The sequence below is a fragment of the Homalodisca vitripennis genome, chromosome 4 (assembly GCF_021130785.1).
Source record: "Homalodisca vitripennis isolate AUS2020 chromosome 4, UT_GWSS_2.1, whole genome shotgun sequence".
NCBI classification, from domain to species: domain Eukaryota; kingdom Metazoa; phylum Arthropoda; class Insecta; order Hemiptera; family Cicadellidae; genus Homalodisca; species Homalodisca vitripennis.
The window spans coordinates 125,475,193-125,498,217 of record NC_060210.1 but is presented as its reverse complement, the minus strand read 5'-3'; the positions used below and the strand labels follow the sequence as shown (position 1 = coordinate 125,498,217).

At 31.8% G+C, this 23,025-nt stretch overlaps 2 protein-coding genes across 3 annotated transcripts in view; one reads left to right on the top strand and one right to left on the bottom strand.

Moving 5' to 3' along the window:
- The window catches only part of LOC124360126 (facilitated trehalose transporter Tret1-like), a 65,771-nt gene extending 48,945 nt beyond the window's left edge, over positions 1-16,826 (bottom strand). The window contains exon 1 of one of the 2 annotated variants that reach the window (XM_046813466.1): positions 16,721-16,826. The gene's annotated coding sequence lies outside the window, so the exon portion shown is untranslated. The remainder of the gene's footprint in view (positions 1-16,720) is intronic. The other variant, XM_046813469.1, reaches the window with a different exon arrangement.
- On the top strand, positions 8,772-22,443 carry LOC124360127 (facilitated trehalose transporter Tret1-like). Its single transcript, XM_046813473.1, has 2 exons — positions 8,772-8,929; positions 18,720-22,443. The coding sequence occupies exon 2, from the start codon at positions 18,809-18,811 to the stop codon at positions 20,129-20,131; it is 1,323 nt and encodes a 440-aa protein (XP_046669429.1). The 5' UTR covers positions 8,772-8,929; positions 18,720-18,808; the 3' UTR covers positions 20,132-22,443.
- The last annotated feature ends 582 nt before the right edge of the window (positions 22,444-23,025 follow it).

Genomic DNA, 23,025 nt, shown 5'->3' with positions numbered 1-23,025 from the left:
CAATTTGTAAAAGTTATGACATTATAAAATATATAACCTAAGGTCAGTTCTCTTAAGAATTTCCCTCACGGTACCAAACCTCCAAATAAAATTTCTGGTTTTAATGTTTAACGGTCGAATAGTTGTACGAAATAAGTGGATTATTAGATTATTATTAAACGAAATTCTTCAAAAATGTAATAAAATTTACATGCCAAATGTTGTTTTTCCGCATATTTCCCTGAAGGTTGGTCCTTCAGGGACACCCTGGGTGGTCTTTATATTAATGAGTTGTTTATCAATTAATACATATTTTTCTTGGAATGGCATTTTCCAAAAATTTAAAAGAAAACAACAGGATTATCAGCTTGAATGTTAACTCGATAGAACATTTGCGTCAGAAAATGGCGTGCGTCAGCGCCCAAACACGGTGATCAATAGCTTGTTTCATCGGTGTCCAGGGCCATCCTCGCACCGGCGATCGTTAAAAGCCCATCAGCTCATACGATATCAAGCAGTTGATAAAACAGTCCATTTCGCAAGATCTGCAGACATTGCACTTTCTTATCGCAGTACCTAATAAATACTAACGGTTCTTTCAGATTAACACGGAATGTGAGATAATACTCTTGGAGAGATTGAAGACAAATATTAGCTGACCGCGCGGGAAGGTTATGGGAACAAATAATAACAACAGAAGTAAACAAACTGTGGCAGAGCCTCTCTTCCTGTAAATAAAACAAAATTGGACCGATTACCTGTTGATTATACTTAACACTATATTTTACGTATCGTACAGGGAAAGGAAAGAGAACAGAATGAGGCTAATGGTCCGGTCAATTTAGACATTGATCTTCGCAAAAATTCTCAGGAAGCTGAAAATTTGTATAGATGTTAGGGACAACATTATTATGAAATTGTGAAAAGTCCAAATCGATCCAATGTCTGCAAAGTTTTTTATTCAACGTCAAATTTCACAAAAATATGTTTTTTGAATTTTTCTGTGAAACGGTTAGTTTTATGAAAAAACGTGACAAAAATAATTGTAGATCATGCAATTATCTACAAAAATGACCCTTATGCGTTTTTTCATAACACTAACCTTTTTTGAGAAAAAACAATTACAAAATTTTCTTACGCTGTATTGTCTATAATAAGAACACGTTTCACGCCACCTATGAGGTAGTGTACCTAGCGTGATATTTTTAATGTTGTCAGTGTGGTCGTTGTCGATCAGGTACAGCTCGAGTGACAAGTCCCGTTATATTTGATTGTAAACATATTTTATTAATCATCATCGTCATTAATTATTTCCTCTTCTTCCCATCCATCTTCTTCTCTCTCTGTATTTTCTTCTTCTTCCTCATCTTCTTGAATAGACGTAAATTGTACTAACAGCGATACATCAGTTGTTTCGTCATTCATGTAAAAACCTTCTTCTGTTGGAGATTCAACATTTGAACACGATTGGCCTTGACAAGTAGTGCACGCTAGTGAACATAATAAGCCTACTTTGTTGCAGCCGTATCTGAAGTTACACCCCTTTTTGCAGTTGCAAAAAACAGAATTAAGGAGGTTTTATGGTGCAGGTGGACGAAGCGTGTGGGTTGGTTCCAATGCATTAATGACATGCTTCCAACCCCATTTTTCTGGGTCTAGTCGATTACCAAGCCACACCTGAACCTAGTAATATACACGATAAAACTGTTGGTGAGCGGAAGCCGCGGTTGAAGGAAGGCAACCTAATTGCACACGTTTTTTATTACGTGTTTGTTTTGCAAGAGATAAGTAAAGTAATTTGTCTATGGAAGTAATTTTTCAGAGCTCCATATACAGACAGAAGAAAGTGAGTTTCTGCTGAAGAGTTGATATTTTCGAAAGCTTGTGCACAAGTAAAAAAATGTCCTTTTTAAACAAATAAAAAATTGTTGTTTTACCCCTTCGAAACATTGCTGATGTTGTATCACAGCGAGTTATAGCATGTAAAAACTGTGTATCATTGAACCGATTAATTATCTTCCCGAATAATTGCTGCCGCAGTTGATAGGACCTTCAATTGCTCTTCTTTGCCTTTAGGTTTTTTTCACTCCAAGCTTGATTGATATCATGATAATTAACAAGAAAACATACAATATTAATTGTCCGAGTTTCTGAGTAATAATGACTCTATTACCATAATTTAATTTCAATCGTAATTTAATTTTTCTGTTATCAACACTTACGTTTTTACAAATATTCTCTAATTCTTCTAACGTAAACTGGCAGTCATCACTACTTTCAATATATGAAAATATTTCCCCCATGGCAAGCTACAATTCTTCATCTTGAGGACGGCCGACTTAGCCTCCAGTGGTCGGCTTTAAAAATTATACAAATCAATCATTATGGTACTTAGCTTCAGCAGCAACTAAATCGTGTTCAAACCCGATGCGAGCAAAAATAGTTTTTGCGGTGTCATCAGAACGAGACTGAGCTGCTTTCATAACTAAGTCTTTAATTAATGAAAGAGTTCTAACGTTACAAATTTTACGACGAGATTTCTGTGCTTGTTTCTTTTTGTATTTCTCACTCAACTCGTTGCCGCAAAATAGACAACAATTTTTAAAAGAAACTTACTTGTGCTCTAGTACGAGGAGGACTTTTTGAGAGGTACTAGCTGATTCCTCTTCATGTTGCCGTTTTGCTGCTGCAATTGTACTCTTTATATTTTGTTGTTTGCGACACTGCACATAATTTTTCGCTGAATTTACATTCTTCAAGTAATCAGTAAATTGATTCCCCCTTTGAATACTCGCGTTAAGTAACGTCTTCATGCCACGATCAACAATAACACATTCACTTGAAGATAACATTTTAGTGCAAATAAAACACTATTGCGACATATTTTCAACAAAAAGTGAATACAGCACAAACTTTAACATAGAATAGACGGAACGGCCACTCGAACAATGGAATGCCGGCAGATGTTCAAAGGGCACATCGTCCCTTAAAATTAGAGACTCCGTTTTTTTAAATATAATATTCTCAGAATTATCGGTCAATGTGAATGTATTAGTCACGCAGACTTATAGTTTTACTTATATTACTGATATCATAGGCAGCTTAGTCGTGCTTATTATGGTCAATACAGCGTAAGAAAGTTTGTAATGGTTTTTTCTCATAAATGGTTAGTGTTATGAAAATAAGTATAAGGAGCATGTTTGTAGATAATTGCATGATCTACAATTTTTGTTTCACATATTATTTCATAAAACTAACCGTTTCGCTGAAAAATTCAAAACCTATCTTTGTGAAATTTGACCTTGAATAACAAATTTTGCAGACATTACCGCAAAATTCCCAAAATCCCAATTATGGGGACTTTTCACAATTTCATAAAAATGAGTCCCTAACATCTATGTAAATTTTCAGCTTTCTGGGAATTAATGCAAAGTTATCCCTATTGTCGGCTAAATTGACCGGACTAAAATATCGAGGTTATGGTTTGATCTAACATTTTTAAACGAATTTAAAATTAATGTCTTACTGAAGGCTATTCTCGTGATAGTTTTCCCGAAGTTGGCAACACTGGAAATGTTGAATGTAGAATCCCTACTGTATTTTATATAGGTGATTTTGAAATTCTACTCATTACTTACGACTCATTGTTTTAATGAAACAACAATTTTACAGCAATTACGCTTTGTTACCGTAAACAATTGTGTGTATCATTTTTGGCACCGTGTTGGATGAAGCCATATTAGAAGAGGTCTGTTCCTCGAAATTCCTTGGAATTTACCTTGATCAAGGTTTGAAATGGAATGTTCATACCGATTACGTTTGCTCCAAATTAACCTCAGGCATTTATGTGTTATTATTGTGCGGAGACCACACAATTAGAAGATCTTTCTCTGGAATTGAGGTAGGAACAAAATTTATAAATGAGGGTTCGATGTGGCACGTGTGTCAAAATTATTATATACTTAACGTTTGCTATACAAATTTACTTTTTGCTTCCGCAATAAATACTTGACTATTGACTTAATTTTGACATTATGTTGAAAACTCTGGAAGACACGTATTTTATTAATTTGTAACCTACATTTAAGACACCTATCATTTAAATTAGCGGTATTCCAGTTTAATGTTGAAATAGATATGAAATAAAAAATAAATTACACAGTAATAAGCATGTTAGGCAATAAGTGGTTGAAAATTAAAATAAAGCTTAATTTTCGGGCAATACGCCCTCCAACGTGAATCATCATTTGACAAAAATATTATCATTCCGTAAAACCAAAAACTCTAAGAGAATGAGACAGATGAATTTAAATTAAATAGATCAATTTAAAATCAATTTAAGAAATTTAAGATTTCAAAAGATGTGAAATTTCGTAGAAGATGCCCAGAATATATACCCTTATCAGAAAATTGGAACAAATCCACTGAAAGTTTGAGCTCTCAGATCATAGAACTAACTTATTGAAATCAAAGAAATAGCTTTCAAGATTTTGACATTGTTTACACGCCTTCTATGTGCAGAGCCAATAATGGCATTATCCCTGTATACTATATACGTTTTAGTGTTTAGGTAGATTTCAATCATCCCCATATCAAAATGTCCATGATATTATTTATTTTTCTGATCATGACCTCCAGAACTCAAAACCATTTTCATCCGAAAACCTATACAGTTAGCAACTGTAGTAATGTACAAAATTGCGAAAATAAATGTGAACACGATAATGCCGTAATGTTTAATAGATGCAGACTAAACCTGGTATATTGAAAGTATTTGCACAAAGCTTGGACGATTCCATTAGCAAATCTTAACAAATAAAAAAATTAAAGATGATGGTTGTTCGCCTTTGCGCTACAATTTTAAGAAGACTATTTCATTTTATATAGACAAAATACGAGAATTACATAGAAATATTTAGTAATTTTAAACAAATTTTATTCTTGTACATTTTTAACCTATCTATTTTAAGATGGCGACCCCTTATTAGAATTTGCAAACTAAATGATTATATCTAAGTTATTATTTGTAGTAGACCATAACCAAAAAGTCAAGCAAATTTTATTGTTACTCATTTTTAGATAACTCTAACAGTTTCGAATTGAAATTCAATAAAAAAAAAACAAATTTAATAATTATAAGTAAATATTTTTCATATGGATTGTAATTATGTTTGTAATCCATTTTTACAAAGAAATATAGATCTCTGTAACAATTTTTGTCATGTAAGGTTTGAGTATGATTGAATTTCTAGATATTTGAAAGTATTACGAGTAGGAACATAGCGACCTTGAGAATCATTGCACTATCAGCGTTTTGCAAATAACACGCCCCAACTAATTACATATCTTCAGTTTGCCATTTCGACATGACCGCCAAATTTGAAGTCTTCCTTTCTTCCGACTAAACCGGAAGCGATTAACCTTTTCAAAGATGATATAAACTATTTACTGGCCATTTAAAAAACTTTACATGGCTTTCCACCGACTTCTTGCTTGCCTTGAGGAGGAAAGAATTCATTGATGGGTTGAAAAGTAATTAGGCCTAAATTTGCAAAATTTCATGTTAACGCACTGAAGAATTTTGAAGTCAATACTTAAAAAATATTTCGAAACCAATATGAACTGTGTACCGTATGAAATAAAACACATACGATTTATTGGTAATTTTTGGTTATACGAGTAATGCACGCCTTGTATTTTGCGTATATCCTACACTACAACTAGCTCAAAATACTTTGAAATATGTTAAAAGTATTTTCCGCTAAAAGGAATCTATTCAGCTCCATAAGTATGCGCTCCAGATTTTAATCCGCCCTAATCAGATCACCTTGCCCTAAATGATCTCTTCTTGGTACTATTTGTCAAAACACAGGTGAATGACTCCGATAATCATTTTGGACAACGTCATCTGACGTCAAGAGAGGCGTGTACAAGTAGGTTATTAAGGGGTATACTCGGGCGTCCAGGCCAATGCCTTCCAATCTGCCACCACTACTCGATACCTCCAAGCCTTTCACCGCTACCATGGAAGCTGGAAGAAGCCCGTGCAAGGAGACCGGGCACGCTAGACAGCTGGAGGCTGCAGTGTCAGGTTAGTGTTGATTTTAGTCAGGGGGGCTTCCATGTGGGGGTTAAGAGCGAAAAAAATAATCTTGAGAAGGCTTTTTGGTTGGGGAGTCTCCGGAACCTTGTCCATTTCAGAAAGAGTTTCAAGTACCCAGAGAACCCAAAATTATCTACTTGTTAAAGGAATCCATCGGAATATCATCGCCTGTCGCTGCTCGGTATTAAACTAAAAATTCCTTAACTTAAATCTTTTTAATTTTAAAACAATATATTATAATTTTGTTAATAATTTTCAGGAAATATATTTACAGTACAATTACTAGTAATAACATATTTTACTGGAATATAAATCCGAACAAAAATATTATACAGGAAGTTATTTAGAAACACTTTTATAGGGACATATAATATGTTTTCTTTTCTTTAATATACGGCACTTCTTTAACAGTACAATAACACTGAATTCATTCCTCTTTTTAGAACTTATTAGTTATTATACATATTTCAGAATATTCCAAACACGATTTAATTAAGGCACCTTACAAATTTAAAACCTTTTAAGGTTTGTACTGAATTTGTAATACAATATCGTTTAGGACATACAATAATCAGAACATTCAGTAATATAGTATATATATATATATATATATATATATATATATATATATATATATATAATTTCAATAAACATTGAATCACAAAAAGTACTTGCTCCGCCGGGAGTCGAACCCGGATCTCTCACTTGCCGGGTGAATGTGCTACCATTACACCACAGAGCGCTTACTTTTTCCGATTCAATTAATTTGTATTTGGCCGTATCTGTCACATATGTGTTTAAATAAGCAAACTAACATATGATCGGAAGACCAAATACCTGTCAAACGACTTTTATTTACATTAAATTGTATAAATGGCAATAGCCTTATTTAATTTCAATAAACATTGAATCACAAAAAGTACTTGCTCCGCCGGGAGTCGAACCCGGATCTCTCACTTGCCGGGTGAATGTGCTACCATTACACACCACAGAGCGCTTACTTTTTCCGATTCAATTAATTTGTATTTGGCCGTATCTGTCACATATGTGTTTAAATAAGCAAATTAACATATGATCGGAAGACCAAATACCTGTCAAACGACTTTTATTTACATTAAATTGTATAAATGGCAATAGCCTTATTTAATTTCAATAAACATTGAATCACAAAAAGTACTTGCTCCGCCGGGAGTCGAACCCGGATCTCTCACTTGCCGGGTGAATGTGCTACCATTATACCACAGAGCGCTTACTTTTTCCGATTCAATTAATTTGTATTTGGCCGTATCTGTCACATATGTGTTTAAATAAGCAAACTAACATATGATCGGAAGACCAATATATACTATATATATATATATATCACCTGTGGATTTCAGATGATTTCTTATAAATATTAATATAATATTTTACAAAATGCTCATAAATAGTTGGAGGTAAGATTTAAATTTGGAACATCATTCATATTACATCATTTTTCAGATAAGTTCTTATTCTTTGGGGTAATTTTCGAGTTATCCTTACACGTTAAAATTTGAACCAAAATTGACATATTTTTGTATACTAATTATTTTTGTATATGCAAGTTTTCATCATATTCATTGGCCATATAAGAATGTAAATCCAATTTAGTTAAAATTAAATTCCACAAGAAAAAAATTCCAAACAGTATTTGAATTTGGAAAGATATTGAGTTAATGAAAATAATATTAAAATTAATGCATGAATAACAGTTGTAGGGACTATCAACACATTTATTTACAATATTTTGATGTTTAATCTGTTTACAATTTTTACGCTATGAAATGATCTTGAACCCGCTACGCTAGCTGGTTCAGCCGTTTTGCCTTCATTTATATGCTTCTCACATCACTAAGAGAATACAGCAGCAAGCAAACAATTACAAGAATACCTTATAGTAAACACATGAAAAGCTCATCTCATCGTGATTGTAAATCAAATAAATATCATTTGTTTTGGTTTTTTACCTATAATTTCATAGTTTATATAGGCCTATTGTTTAGATTAAAGCAATAAATAAAAATAATAAAATAAAATAAAAATTTTTACAAATAGTAATTTTACACGTTTTGAAATATTAAGCTATGCCATCAAACTTTGGACTATAAGAAAGTTCTTTAAGTTAACCTCAGCAGAAAATAAAGTGGTAAAATTTAATTTCTCATTCGAATAAATATAAACAAATCTTGCATTAATTAATTTAAAGATGGTTATTGAGTAATATAATTTTTTTGTTATTTTTTAATCGCAAATTTTAGGTTATTAGGACATAAATCTGAAAAAAAACGATGACCTCAACCTTCAAGGCGGAGCAAATATTTTATTCCTTATACAGATCCCAATCGGGTATAAATAGAGTATACAAGCAAAATTAATATATCACGTTTAGAGTAAATAATTTTAAATTAAAAGTTGAAATATATGTGTCGAGAAAGAAATTCGTGTTATTTGTTCTAGTATTTATCCATTTCCTACAGTTTTGGCTCACATTTTTTCAACGGACCTGTATAAACAATTGGCCAAGCTCTGACTTGCATAAACGTGAATATTTTATCCAAGAGGAAACCCCTTTATCTAGAGAAGGAATATACATATTAAGGTCTAGAAACATGTCGATACAATAGAACGGCCTCTTATCAAAGTTTAAATCTGGTTGGGTACTCAACATGTTCGGTCATGTTCGATGTCCTACGGCAATTTCATGTTCCTTTCTCTCCTCACTCGGTGTCCATCAGCCACGCGAGTGTGAGCTCCGCGCGTAGTCCTTGCTTTTCGTCAGACACCGGCGATGCGTGTGGTGCGCCAATTTCAGTTCTTATGTAAAAGGTGAGTGACATATTAAATCAATTTAGAAATTCAATTAAAAACACATTCCTTTCAACTTTTAACATTTATATTCCGTTTTCGAATTTCTAATTTCACGATGCTCTGTGACTTCAACTATCGCATTTCATAATAGTAACATTTTATATTGCATATAATAACTTCTACAACTTCAACTATTCTACAACTATATATTTTAAAGGTTTATCAAATCATGTAAAAGAACTTTCAACATTTCGTTGCCTGGTATTGCAAATTCTAAAAGTTCAACTGTATATCAATCCAACATGTTATGACGTGTTTTTCCGGTCTATCTTAAAGTATACACATCCTTTCTTTTAAAATTTAAAATTAGTTAAAATTTGCATTTAAACCACTTTATTTTTTAAGAAGTTTTGATTTTAATAGTTTACAAATTTTATTATTGCCGTAGAGAGATTACCTAATTTGACTATTTTCATTCCCATATTAAGTTTTATGACCGTAGCTTTGGTTAGTTTGTATGTTGGGACTTGACCTGTTCTATAAAGTTTTTTAACTAATTATTTGAAATAATCACCATTTTTAAACGTGTTTTCCTGAACTATCTATAAAAGCCTGTTTCTACACAAAATTAAAATTAATTTTATAATGTGTATTTACATCCGTTTTTAGTGAATTAAAAAAATTTCTATGGTTTTACTATTCCCATAAAGAGTTTGTCAAGTTTTTATTTCAATAACCTGTTTAATTTATCTTAATTTGGGATATAGGTAATACAAACATAGGTTATAGAAAGTTTAAAATGCAAAGTTAAGTTGTTCTAGTTGCGTAAATATAAATTTCTTTTGGAGGCCAGGATATAACATGTTTTGACCAGTTAGAATTAGTATGTGTGTAATTTAATTTGGCTAAGTTGTAGTAGGCTATATCACAAAATATAGATAATTTATTTTAATTTTTTTTGTAAGTAAAATTCTGACTTCTAGTAATCTCGATTTCATATAGTTCATTTTTTATTATGTATATATAAAATGCTATTGACTAATTACTATTAGTTAATTTACTTCCATTAAGAGATTAAATGTATTTTTAAGCTTAAACCAATGACTCTGCTCTATTATCGTATCTATTTTGGTTACGTATACCTAATTATATGGACTGCTGTTATATCTACCCTAGCTATTTCACTTTTCGTGTATTCATTCAATTATAGTAAACTACCATATATTTATTAACTAGTTCAAATTTTATGTGGGGTTTGTAATTAAAGCGAGAATATTTAATAAAAATGTCCCTTTTTTAAATTACACTCTTATGTAAATATTGATTTTAAAACCTAAGATTGGTTATTTAGCTAATGAATTTTAAATAATTATTTACGTACTGTTTTTCACGGTTTATTATCTAAAGATTGAATATAATATAATTTATTTAGACTATATTTTTAAAATCCTTTAACAGTAGATTCAAATTAAACTAGTTTTGAAAACACTTTGATTATGTTTCATTTTTAAATGTTAATACTATGATTTATTACCACTCTCCATTATTCTATACTATTATTATATACATTCAAATTCTACGTGACCTGAAGCAATTCGAGAATAAGCGTTACAAATATTTTAATACTATGTATCACTTAACAAGAAACTACATATTATAAATCCTTGTAAATTGGATTATATCTAATCTTAACGATCTCGTATCTTAATAAGTTGTCAATTATAACGTATTATTTTATTAAAGCTGAATTCATATCAGTGAAATTTCGTAGTTGTAACAATATAAACATTATTTGTACGAGACACCATATTATGCTAGGTAGATTTGAAATGAAAATGAAAAACTTATTAAATTCTGTTTCAATCTGAATATGTATAGATATATCTATGTAGGTTAATTTAAAATTCCAAACTTAGCACAAACATTGATCATGCTGTGATCAAAATAAGTGTGAATGATCATAACATAAACAGACAGTTGTTTTAGGATGTTAATTAAATTATATTATATTTTTTAGATATTACATTTGACTACCTAAATCTACTTATTTGACGTATTCAAAACTAATTTATAAAATATAAATATTTATTTATATGTATATATAATTTTTACATTTATATGAAGTAAATGTGTATTACCGGCAATAGCCCAATTGTAATTTCAATAAATATTAATTGGCGAAAGTACTTGCTATATATACATTGAATTAAGTTTGAATATGGAATTGTAATTATGTTTTTATCGACGTTAAAAACATAATTTTTACTAATATCCACTGCATGTAAAAGTCTGAACACATTGTTTGTGTAGTTATATTTGGATTACTATATCAAAGTTTCTAGTGCTATTATTATACAAATTTAGATAAATATACTTATTTAAAACTACCCTGATGATTTTGGAATTCTTTGCATAATTTCAGCGATAATAATCCCTATAAACGAAAATCACATTCGTTCAAAAAGTTATGAATATGACAGTAACTGCTTACAAGTTTTAACTGAATTATAAGAAACTCGTACAGGAATAGATGTATTCGTGGTTATTCGTATAAAGCTGTACAGCGACTATTACACAATACAGGATAAAATCACAAATATTTAGACTTTAACCAACCTAAACAACTTTTATACCAAAACAATGTTTTAGATATTTTGGCAAGGGTAAGATGAACTATAAATTTATAGCAACTACTTTTGTCATTATAGCTATTCATATATACATTAGTGTAACTTGTAAGGCTACAAATTTCAAATAAAAAAGTAATTTATTACCAATCCCAGTCATTAACTAATCTCCACGGTAAGAATAGGAGTAAATTAATAAAAAAACTATTTAAGTATAATGAATATAATTTGTTGTGATAGCAGCACGTATGGTTCTTTCTTCCCACTCTGCCGGAAGAGACTGTATTTTTATTTAAGCAACCCAGAAGTTTCAAAAATAATGTTTTAATTTAATTATATACTGCACTAATATATTCTGAGAATGATAAATAAATTGTTATATATTAAAACAGTTTGTAGTTTTGATTTCAAGTGAAAAAAATCAGTGGTTTTGTAATATTTTAAGATTCGCTGTAATGATTCCACTATAGAGACGAATTTTATCCATTGGCTTTTCTTCTTTATACTGTTTTTAACTCAACCATTGCTTTAATTTTTAATCCAAACAATATTCATTATACGAATGATTACTGTTCTGTTAATTACATATACAACATGAGTACAGAATATAATCCATTTAATCAGCGTGTGCAATTTTAATTTTAAAAGTTTAATAACAAAAATATCGTTGTTTAGGTCACTTTCCATACCTAGCTATATTACAAATAATCAAACAAAATATGAGTAACTTTTGTGTTCAAACTAACGTTTATTACTGCTTAAAATTTAAACACCATAATACTATTTTGTTCGACCTTTCTAATTTTACTTGATATAATATTCAATTCTTGATATCCATCATGTTTGGGTCTATTAAGATTCAATTAATAATTGAAATTGAATTGTTAAGTAAAAAAGTTATATATTGATACCTGTAATAAACTTGTAAACGGTGTTTCACAAAGTATAACATTACAAAACTAATCTTTTGAGTGTTGTTTGTAAATTAGCTTTTGAACTTAAGCAAAAAGTAGTGTTTCTGAGAGTGGGTCATTGCTTTTGATAACACTGCGGAATGAGATATCTGCTTGTCTTTCAGTGCGTCTAACTTCCAATTAAACCCTTCAGTCATTAAATGGAAGAGAAAGCTATAATTATATTACTGTTACCGCACACGTGATTCATATTATCTGCCCAGTCTTTTGCAAAAACCCTCGTGATCCTTCACATCCTTTTTTATGCAGTCTGATAGCAAATAAATTGATAGTTAAATTGGTTACTGTGATAAATGTAACGTAGCCCGTCTAAGGAAGTATTTACAGTTGAGGTACATTGATAATATATATTACAAGAATACACAAGTACTTGAAAATTATGAAGAGTCTTGTACGAAATCACGTTTTATGGAGTATGATTATCAATAAATATTAAAAAAAGAATGAGTTTACACTTTCACTACCCAGCTACCAACATTAAGTATATTACTAGATACCCTTCGTTATAAATATCTTATACAGAATGTTTAAAAATTATTCTAACAAATCCGGCTGTTTGATTTGTCAGCTCGAAATAAGTAAGACGTGTTATATAAAGCATATTAATATCTTGCTTATTTTACCGTCTGTCTACCTGTTTGTGTTTTTTAGAACATTTTACATACTTTACCTAAATAAAAGTGTAAAGATCAAACTCTGAGAAATATTAAGACTAATTGAGCTCTGTTTTGAAAAGAGTTTCCAAAAGATATCATACTAGGTTAAATTTTCAAATTTTAACAAATACAAAACGGGAGATTTGATGAACATTTGTATAGACACCATTTATGCTGCCACTATCACAAACAAACAAACTCTGTTCCAACTTATAAATCCTTTCAAGTTTCTTGAAAATTAAAATACAGCATTAAATAAACAAATACTGCTTTAGTTTTCTTAGTAAATTTGAGAATGAAAAAAATAAAAACATAATTTAATAACGTTTTTTATAAAACCAGTATTGTTTACTCGGAACAAAAGTGAAATAATAGTTCAAAATATGAAAGATTTTAAATAGCTTAGAACACAATTGAAAGGTTTGTGAAATATAACATATTATTGTATGAAATTAGATAGTGGTATTGGGTTTTTAAATTAAAAGTTTACAATAACAGTGGCAAAAATGCAAACACGACGTTAACTTAGACTATTAACTTGATAACTACTAGTATTGTAGAACATGTACTTGAACGGAATATAACAGAACATTAAAAATGTTCCCCTCTTAAATATGAAATTTTTACAGTTTTCATGTTGAAGGTTTTGGTTAGCTAAACCACTAAATGTATTTAATTATTTTAAAAAGAAATTTGATTTTTAAAACGTACTTGAACGGGACTGCATGCGAATAAATATTCTTATGTAGTTAGAATTAACATTTGTCTTCATTTTTGTCAATACAATATTAATATTGATTACTTAATACAATAATTTTGGTAACTTAGACCCACATAACATAACATATTTCAAATGTATTACTATATATATATCAATATTACTCTAGTTAAAGTGCACAATGTTAACACTTTGGCTACTGATTGAGAATCTCAATATCTGATAATACGAGTGCGATTACACAACAGTAATGTGTGCATCTACAGTATAGTGAATATGTTAACTGAGTCTCAAACTGAATTTTACTTCTAATTTTGAAAATGTTCTCAGTTCTTGGAAAGTAAAATTCCAAAATTAACTGTTATATTAGGTTTGGTATACAGTATATACAAATATTGTTTCCAATCATACTATAGTTAAATTATAATGACAGGAAGGTGTTTGGAATTACCAATGATCATGCTTTCTTACAAAAAAAAATCAGAAGAGTTCCTAATATTCCAGTTTGTTCATTACATGATTTTGTTAGTAAAATTAATTATAGCATAAACATTGTATTGCATTGCTATATAATATAACTAAACTCAGTCCTGGAATTTCATATGTGCGAATTTCAACAAACATTGTACATCATTTTGCATCCAGTCTATGAAGGCTTCTCACGAAATACTTCTTAACATCATTTTTGCTTAGTTTCTGTTTAGTTAGTTCAATATATTTAAGATAAACTTTGGATTTTTATTTTTAACAATTTCTTCTTGAAAGTCGCCTCTGTGGTAATTCTTAGTAGACTTGTCTTAAGGACTCATTGGTATATAGCATTCTCTTGATTGCTTGTTAAAAACACAAGCAGGGAAGGAAGATATGTTTTAGTAATTTAGTCTAGTTAATTAATTTTGAACTCCGCAATTTTCATAATATTTTCGTATTTTAAAAATTTGAAGCAATACTCGCTCACAATGATATACATTAAAAAGAGCTTTCGGGCCCTTACAAAGTATGTTAATATTAATAAACGAATGTTATTGTTTCTAAATATGCTGGAAAACTTAAATTGCTATAAAATAATATACTGCAATATTCTGCTAACTGATCATTGATTTCTTTCTCTCTTATAGTGGAATCTATGATGTCAACTGAGTGAAATTCCATTTAAACCAAATGTGAATAAATATTATATATGTTATACATACTATATGTTTCTACTTTATAAATTGTGCGCTTTTTGTTACCATTTAAAAAGTTATAATTACAATGAAGAAATATAGCTATAAACTTCTTTTTAGCAAACATGCACATGTGTAGAAGATAGAATGAATGATTTGATACACACACGGGATTGAGAGAGAAATACGGCGGAACACTGACCCTCTTAGCGTGTGCCAATTATTTTTAGTTTTACAAAATAAAACAGAGGAGAATCTAGCCAAACTAATCTAATTTCTCTGTTTTCTAAAGTAAAAAATTAATCCGTTTTAATGTTTTTTTTATAAAATGTGTGTAATGTTCTCAGTACAAGATAGATTATGTCTTAATGAAAAATTTCACTTGTAATAAAATCATAAAGAGGGATAACTTAGACATATATTCATTTAATTGTATTTTAGAATTACGGTAAACCAAAAGCCACATTATTAGTTGCTTTTAATTTTACACGAAAATGCTTCTTTAATTTAAGATACGTAAATCAAATTAATACGTACTACAGGATAATAGAGTCATCCATATTTCTTGGTACTGATCTATACATTTATCTTGCTGGTCCATATGTCTTGGTGTCATCTTATCCATCATTTCTTAGCTGAGAGTTTCTTTGAAGTATTTAACTTTTTCATTAGTTTTAAGCTTAAACGTTTGTATATTTTTAATATTATTAAGAAATCATCGTCTAATTACCACTCATACTACTATATTTACAAAAAGGAAGATATTATATTTGCCATAATATAATAAATGTAGTCAATTGTGCCACTATTTTCTATTATAATTGAATCATTCGAATTTACTGCGTTTAAATGCAATGACAAAGAGTATCAAGTAAAATAAATCTTTGTAGGTCCAAGAAAAGCCTAAAGGTAAAAGTCCAAGAAGGTATTTGAATGATCATATTGTGGACAGAGAATCAGTAATGATGGGCTCATAATTTATAACACGAAAATATGTCATATATTTATTAAATATATCAATAACACGTTATTTTAATACCATAGTTGGAGTTAATATAACTTTAACATACTAATTAATAAGGCAATAACTTAAATAATTAATATAAAAATTAATTTTAATGATCGGAATTGAGGTCTACTTTTTAAATTTTAACTTACACTGTAATATCTCGTACAAATAAACTGCTTGTATAGTATTCCATATACTATTTTCCTTGTCATGTGATTACAGCATTTAAATGACTATTTAAACTATATAAAAATAAGTTGTGTGTATTTAATTATTAAAATAAATAATTATCTTGTATTTTCGTTTTGGGTTTGCATTTACAGTTTGCATCAACAAAGGTTTTAATTTTTTTCTAATAATAAGTTCGTGTCTTCTATTGTTTGTTTCCTTTGTAACACTATATCGGTTAACTAGTTAAAATAGTCCAGGTCCATTTCATCTTCCTAATAAATATCGTATACAAATACGGTTCTTTTGCTTAAAGTTTACAATAAGAGTTCAATTATTTTACAATCTGGTACGCAAGTACTTAGATAACTCTGTTGAATTTAAAAGATTCAGCACTAAACAATAGCACTATGTTTAAGTTAATGCCAATAAATGTTTTAAAAATCCAAAAACTTATTTGTATGGTTGGATGTGCTTAAAACGTAACTTACCCACCAGAATCGGTCTAAGAAGCTGCTATTTACACATACTGAGAGTAACTGAGAAGCTGAGTTATTAGTTTATCAGCTAACTCACACGTAGATGAACTGACCACGAGTATCGTCATCTCAAAGGTTAACTGTCTTTGGGAAGTTAGCTCATGTGATAACGACATTGTGTCAGATCAAAACACTGAACCAAATAATTAAATTCAGCCACGATGAATTAATTTAATTAATAATTAATGATAGTACGGTTATTAATGATATCACTTATTAGTAATACGGTAAACCGATAACTGACGCATGCATGCTAACGTTATATACTCGTACATGACTTAAAAGTGGTTATAAGATCAATCTATGGCAGCATGTAGGCCTAGTACCTATTGTACAAAAGATTTAAGAACTTAAATTCATACTTGTGGTTTACTTAAACTTATTGTGTTTGTCCAGTAAGGGTCGAAAAAGGTTTAGAATTTTATTTTGCTGATTAAAAACTTCAATGTACAAACAAATGTAATTTTAATGCTTATAATTGCAGAAGTAGTGGAGTTTGTTTTTAAGGCAGTTCGGGTCAAATAAGTATTTAACAATTTTGTTAACTTGGATAAATTTGTAACGCTTGATCTAAATATTTATTAATACTTGACAATTTATCATTTAGCTTTGTATAAGCATCTGAAACCCCCCACTGTCTTTAGCTAAAAGGTTTAGACATTTCAGGCCATTCATAAATTTCGTTTTTATGTATTTACATTTTGTAGGTTCCAAAATAACAATCGTACAGTGTTTAAAAATGTACGCTTATAATCAATGATTTAAAATAATACTCGTAAGTACTGTAATGGTTAAATTTCGCTTAAGGTAAGTTCTAAAGTATATTCGGGTTTTCGGGTTCGTTCAATTCATCGATATAGTGGTTTAATCCAATATATCACACAGTTAATTTATTATCAAATTAAAGTTTTTATTTAAAAAGCTTTAGAATCAAACTATAACAAGTTAAGTTTTTGGATCAACGTGTATTAATATGGGATAAATCCTGTGCGTCAATTCCGCCGATGAAATAATATGGTTGACTTGTTATAATCTACATCATAAAGACAATTTTGTGAAGGCAACTTGTTATTTCCTTTGGGCCTTAATTGAATTGAATTGAACCTAGAACGAATTCTAATGATCGCCTTTCAGTGTTTTTATTCTTGAGAATTAGATATTTATCGGAAAGCATATTAACGTCTTAATAGTTAACAGGATAATTACTGTATTTGTAGATAAATTTAGGTATTGTCTCGTCAGTATATTATCTTAGCCTGTCAATTTTCACACACATTAGAGGAGTTTATAAATAGTTCTGATCTTGATAGAGTTAAGGACATTAGCAAGAGGGATGATTTTTACAATGACTTTATTGGTTCGAGCGCATGTTTGAAAATATGTTATTAATATAATGAATGTAATTTTATCTTAAATCATTATCATCTAAATGAAATCAATAGTAAAACTTCTTAGTGTGTAAATTATTCGTAATTTTCAACTGAAACTGTTATTACATAGTAAAGAGTAGTAATAATAATATCGATAATAATTATAATGTTTCAATTTTTCTATAAAAAGCTCATACGCTAGTTCGTTCGGATAAAATGGTACTAAATACTTATTTAATCATTGTGTGATCATTAATTATGTTGCATCCTCTTTGTCTATAACCTGTATGAGTATGTATATTCTTAGTAAAACTGTAACATCATTGTCATCATTTCTATTTCATGATGACTACGTATTCCGCTATCATTTGGATTAAGAAATTTACGCAAGTGATTCTATACGCTCAAAGTACGCGTGGATTATTTTCATCTTTATTAGCACTGTTTGGTGCAGGTGAATAATATTTTTAATAACTGATTTACTATATTAGTTCAAAATAATTAGAAAAGTCTTGGCATGGAATTTGTTGGTTCCCAAAGTGAAACAAGTATGTATCATCATCAATAACTTTGTGTTGCAGCGGCGCTGTGCGTGGTGGTGACAGGGACGTGCTTTGGATGGGTAACTCCTAACCTCCTGACCCTTCTGGGTCCAGAAAGCCCCGTGCCCATGACGACCTCCCAAGCGTCCTGGATGATCGCACTTCTGGAGTTCGGCAACCTCTTCACTCCTATCCCGGCCGGATACCTCGCAGACTACTACGGCCGGAAACCACTCATCCTGTCCACCGGCCCGCTTTACATCATCAGCTGGATCGTCATCTACAACGCGCACACCATCGCCGTCCTCTGCATCGCTAGAGTGATACAAGGGCTCGCGCTCGGAATCGTCTACACCGTTGTGCCGATGTACCTTGGGGAGATCCCTAGCCAGAACTTTCGAGGCACCACCACGAGTGTCTTTCAAAGTGCTTTTTACTTCGGATTTCTATTGGAATACTGCATCGGGCCTATCGTATCCTACAAGATATCGATAGCTGTCAGCGCGGCCCTGCCACTGATTTCTCTCATCTGCTTCCTGCGTCAACCCGAAACACCGTACTATTATCTGATGTGCGGGAGAGAAGAAGAGGCCGCCAACAGTCTGGTCTGGCTCCGGGGTAAACGACAACCGGAGGAAGTGAAGGACGAGTTGGAAGTGATGGTCGCCAACGTGAGGAGTGAGATGGCGAACCGGGCCAGCTGGAGGGACGTGATAGGGACTCCAGCTGATAAGCGAGCCTTGCTGATCGTCAACGTTGTCGGCGCCGTCAAGATCCTGAGCGGCTCAGTTGCCGTCCCGACCTACTGCACCCAGCTGTTTCGACTCACCGGCTTCGACGCGGTATCTCCTGACGTAATAACTATCATAATGGGCTCTGTAATTTTTACTTCTAGTTTTTTCAGTACTACTTTAACTGATTTCACCGGAAGAAAACCTCTCCTCTTGACATCTTCTGTGGGTTGTGCCTTCAGTTTGTTCACAGTGGGGGTCTATTTTTTCTTGCGTGAAAAGACCGAGCTGGACGTCGAACACCTAAATTGGATATGCCCTCTCGCGATAATCCTTTACTGCGTGTTTCTTGCGTTTGGACTTGATCCCGTAGCGATGACCTACCGCTCTGAGATGTTCCCTGCCAACACGCGGGCCGTGGCCGCGAGTCTCAACAGTATAAGTTTCACTATTGGGTCCTTCATTTCCCTGAAAATGTACCAAGTAGTATCGGATACCGTTGGCGTCTATAGTGTCTATTTTGGATCCGCCCTGGTCTGCTTCTTAGGGTCCCTGTGGATGTACTGCATCACTATAGAGACGAGAGGTCGGTCCCTGTCAGACATCCAGAGAGAGCTCCGCGAGGGGGCGGAGCGTAGGAAGCAAAAGGCTGAAAAAAGAGTGAATGTCAAAGATATGGATGAGGGCGTATACAGACTAGGATGTATGGACACAATATAACCACGACTGGAGTAAAGTCATGGTTAAAAATATGTGGCCACACGTATCAGTCAGTCTGTATACGCCCTCATCCATATCTTTGACATTCACTCTGCCATAGCGTATACGATACTTCTCAATGTGTATACGCTATGACAGAGTGAATTTCAAAAAAGCTGGAAAAAGAGTGAATGTCAAAGAAATGAACGGGGTCGTATACAGACAGGAAATTATGGACACAGTATAACCACGACTGGAGTAAAGTCATGGTTAACGTTATGTGGCTACACATTTCAGTCAGTTTGTATACGTCCTCATACATATCTTTGACATTCACTCTAACATAGTGTATACAATATTTTTCAATGTGTACAGAATAGGATGTATGGACACAATGAAACCACGACTGGTGTAAAGACATGATTAAAGTTTTCTGACCACACGTATCATTCTCTATACGCCCTTGTGACAGTCACTCTGTCATAGCGTATACAGTACTTCTCAATGTGTGTACTATATGACAGAGTGAAATGTCAAAGAAATTGATGAGGACATATACATACAGACTGATACATGTGGTCACAATATAACCAAAAGTGAATGTCAATTAGTTGAAAAAGTGTGAATGTCATTCACTCTTTTTCCAGCTAATTGACATTTACTCGTATACAGACTGATACGTGTGGCCACATATCTAGTGTGGTCACAATATAACTAAGAGTAAATTTCAATTAGCTGACAAAAGAGTGAATGTCAAAGAAATGGATGAGGGCGTATACAGACTACGATGTACAGACACAGTGTAACCACAACTGGAGTAAATTCATGGTTAAAGTTATGTGGTTACACGTATCAGCCGGTCTGTATACGCCCTCATACATATCTTTGACATTCACTCTACCATAGCAATACTTTTCAATGTGTACAGAATATGATGTATGGACAAATATAACCACGACTGATATAAAGTCTGGTGTAACTTTATTATGTGACCACACGTATCATTCTGTATACAGGTACGCCGTCATACATATCTGTGACATTAACAGTAACAGTCAACTCTGTTATAGCGTATACGCAGTGAGAAGATTAGTATATATTTCATTATTGTTTGTAATATGTCCATATCTAGACAAGCAGGTGATATGAGGCTAGTATCTGCGATTAAATATAACACAAGACTATATTAAACTGCAGGATCTATTACTCAATTGTAGTTCTATGCATATCACTCATAAATCTTTCAGCAAATGTCAGTCGGTAGCAAAGTCTGAGTCTAAATACGGTAACATAACAATAGAATTTACTTCAAGTGATGCTACCGTATTTAGACGTCTTAAGTCAAACATTTTCGTACGGGCTATAATGGATTCATTAGTGACAACTGTTGCCACCTTAACATCACAAATTGGTCATGCAGGACTAGAGTTTGATACAGTATGATACAAGCAATAAAAAACAAAAAAGTTCAACAAGCTACTCCTAAAGACAAATTAGATTATGTATATGGTTACCATTGCTGTAGACTTAATTTGTGCAAATCCATGTCGGGTCACTGAAATGATATTATTTTCAAAACGGTGTTAACGGGAAACATCAGAGCGCTGGCCATTGTTACGGGATCTAGTCCAAACGCAAGAAACTGATTTTATTTTCCTGGCTATAACAGGATTTTCATACATTGCAAGGATGGTAACTAATGTACAACAGATGGTTTCAACAACAGAAGCAATAACAGCGATGAGTTGCATCAGGATAGGATGAGATAATCACAATGAAAAAACCCCTGAAACATCCAGTATTAATAAATTTCACACGTGAATTCAACTGGAGGCGAACCGCGAGTAAATGAACGGAAGAGAGGTTTTCCATCAGTCACATCAATTAAAGCCAATTATATAAACAAACTGTACTAAATTAAAATTTTTTGTAGTACAATTAACTTAAACTTAAATTTAAAAACTAATAAATTGTATCCAATTATTATATATATAGTGCTCTTTGAATAATTTCTAGTCTTATAATGATATGTTTTGATCTTGAAATATAAACAATGATTTCAAGTATTTATATTTATTTTAAACTAGATTAGCACTAAAATAATGCTAGTAGAATAACTGTGATATTATTGATTAATCGCATTCAAACCAAAAATTTACTTTTATAAACGGCGCTTTTATAAACGGACAAAAATGTACTTACTTTATAAAAGTACATTTTTGGTTTTAATGCGAAAACTTATAAAGTTTTGTACGTTTATACGTTTGTAACTCATTGATGACATAAATGAAATCTTGACATTTTAACTAAATAAATAGTCAAATGAAAAAATATTATCGTTCTTACTATTTTCCATCCTGGTGTAATCAAATATGTTTAAAGTGATAAAATGTAATGTTAAAAACAAAGACCTGTCTTAAATCCTGGAGTAAGTGACGTGTCCTTAATAATTACTGACACAATGTAACATATCTAATATATATACAACCGCATGTGTAACTGACTGACTGACTGACTCACTCACTCACTCACGTATACTAATTCTAACCTACTTCCAGATGAGTTAGAGACTTGAAATTTGGTACACAGATAGCTTTCCACGTGTAACCACCAGGAAAATCCCGAAAAGTGAGAATTTTTCATTTTCAACCCCTCAAAAAAATTCCCAAAAAATCGCGCATTCTTCACCCCTGCAGGCATTTTTTGTAAGCCCGATAGCGGGCGAACCGTTGGAGCTAGCTCGGATCTGACGGAAAATTCATAGTCAGGAATGAAGTGAACTACAAAAAAGGTCTAATGACTTTTTGCTCTATCTTCCATGGTTTAAGCGACAAAACGCTCGAACATTTGAAATTCCAGAGATTTTTTCGATAAAAATAATGTTTCAAGCCCGATAGCGGCCGAACCGTTGGTCG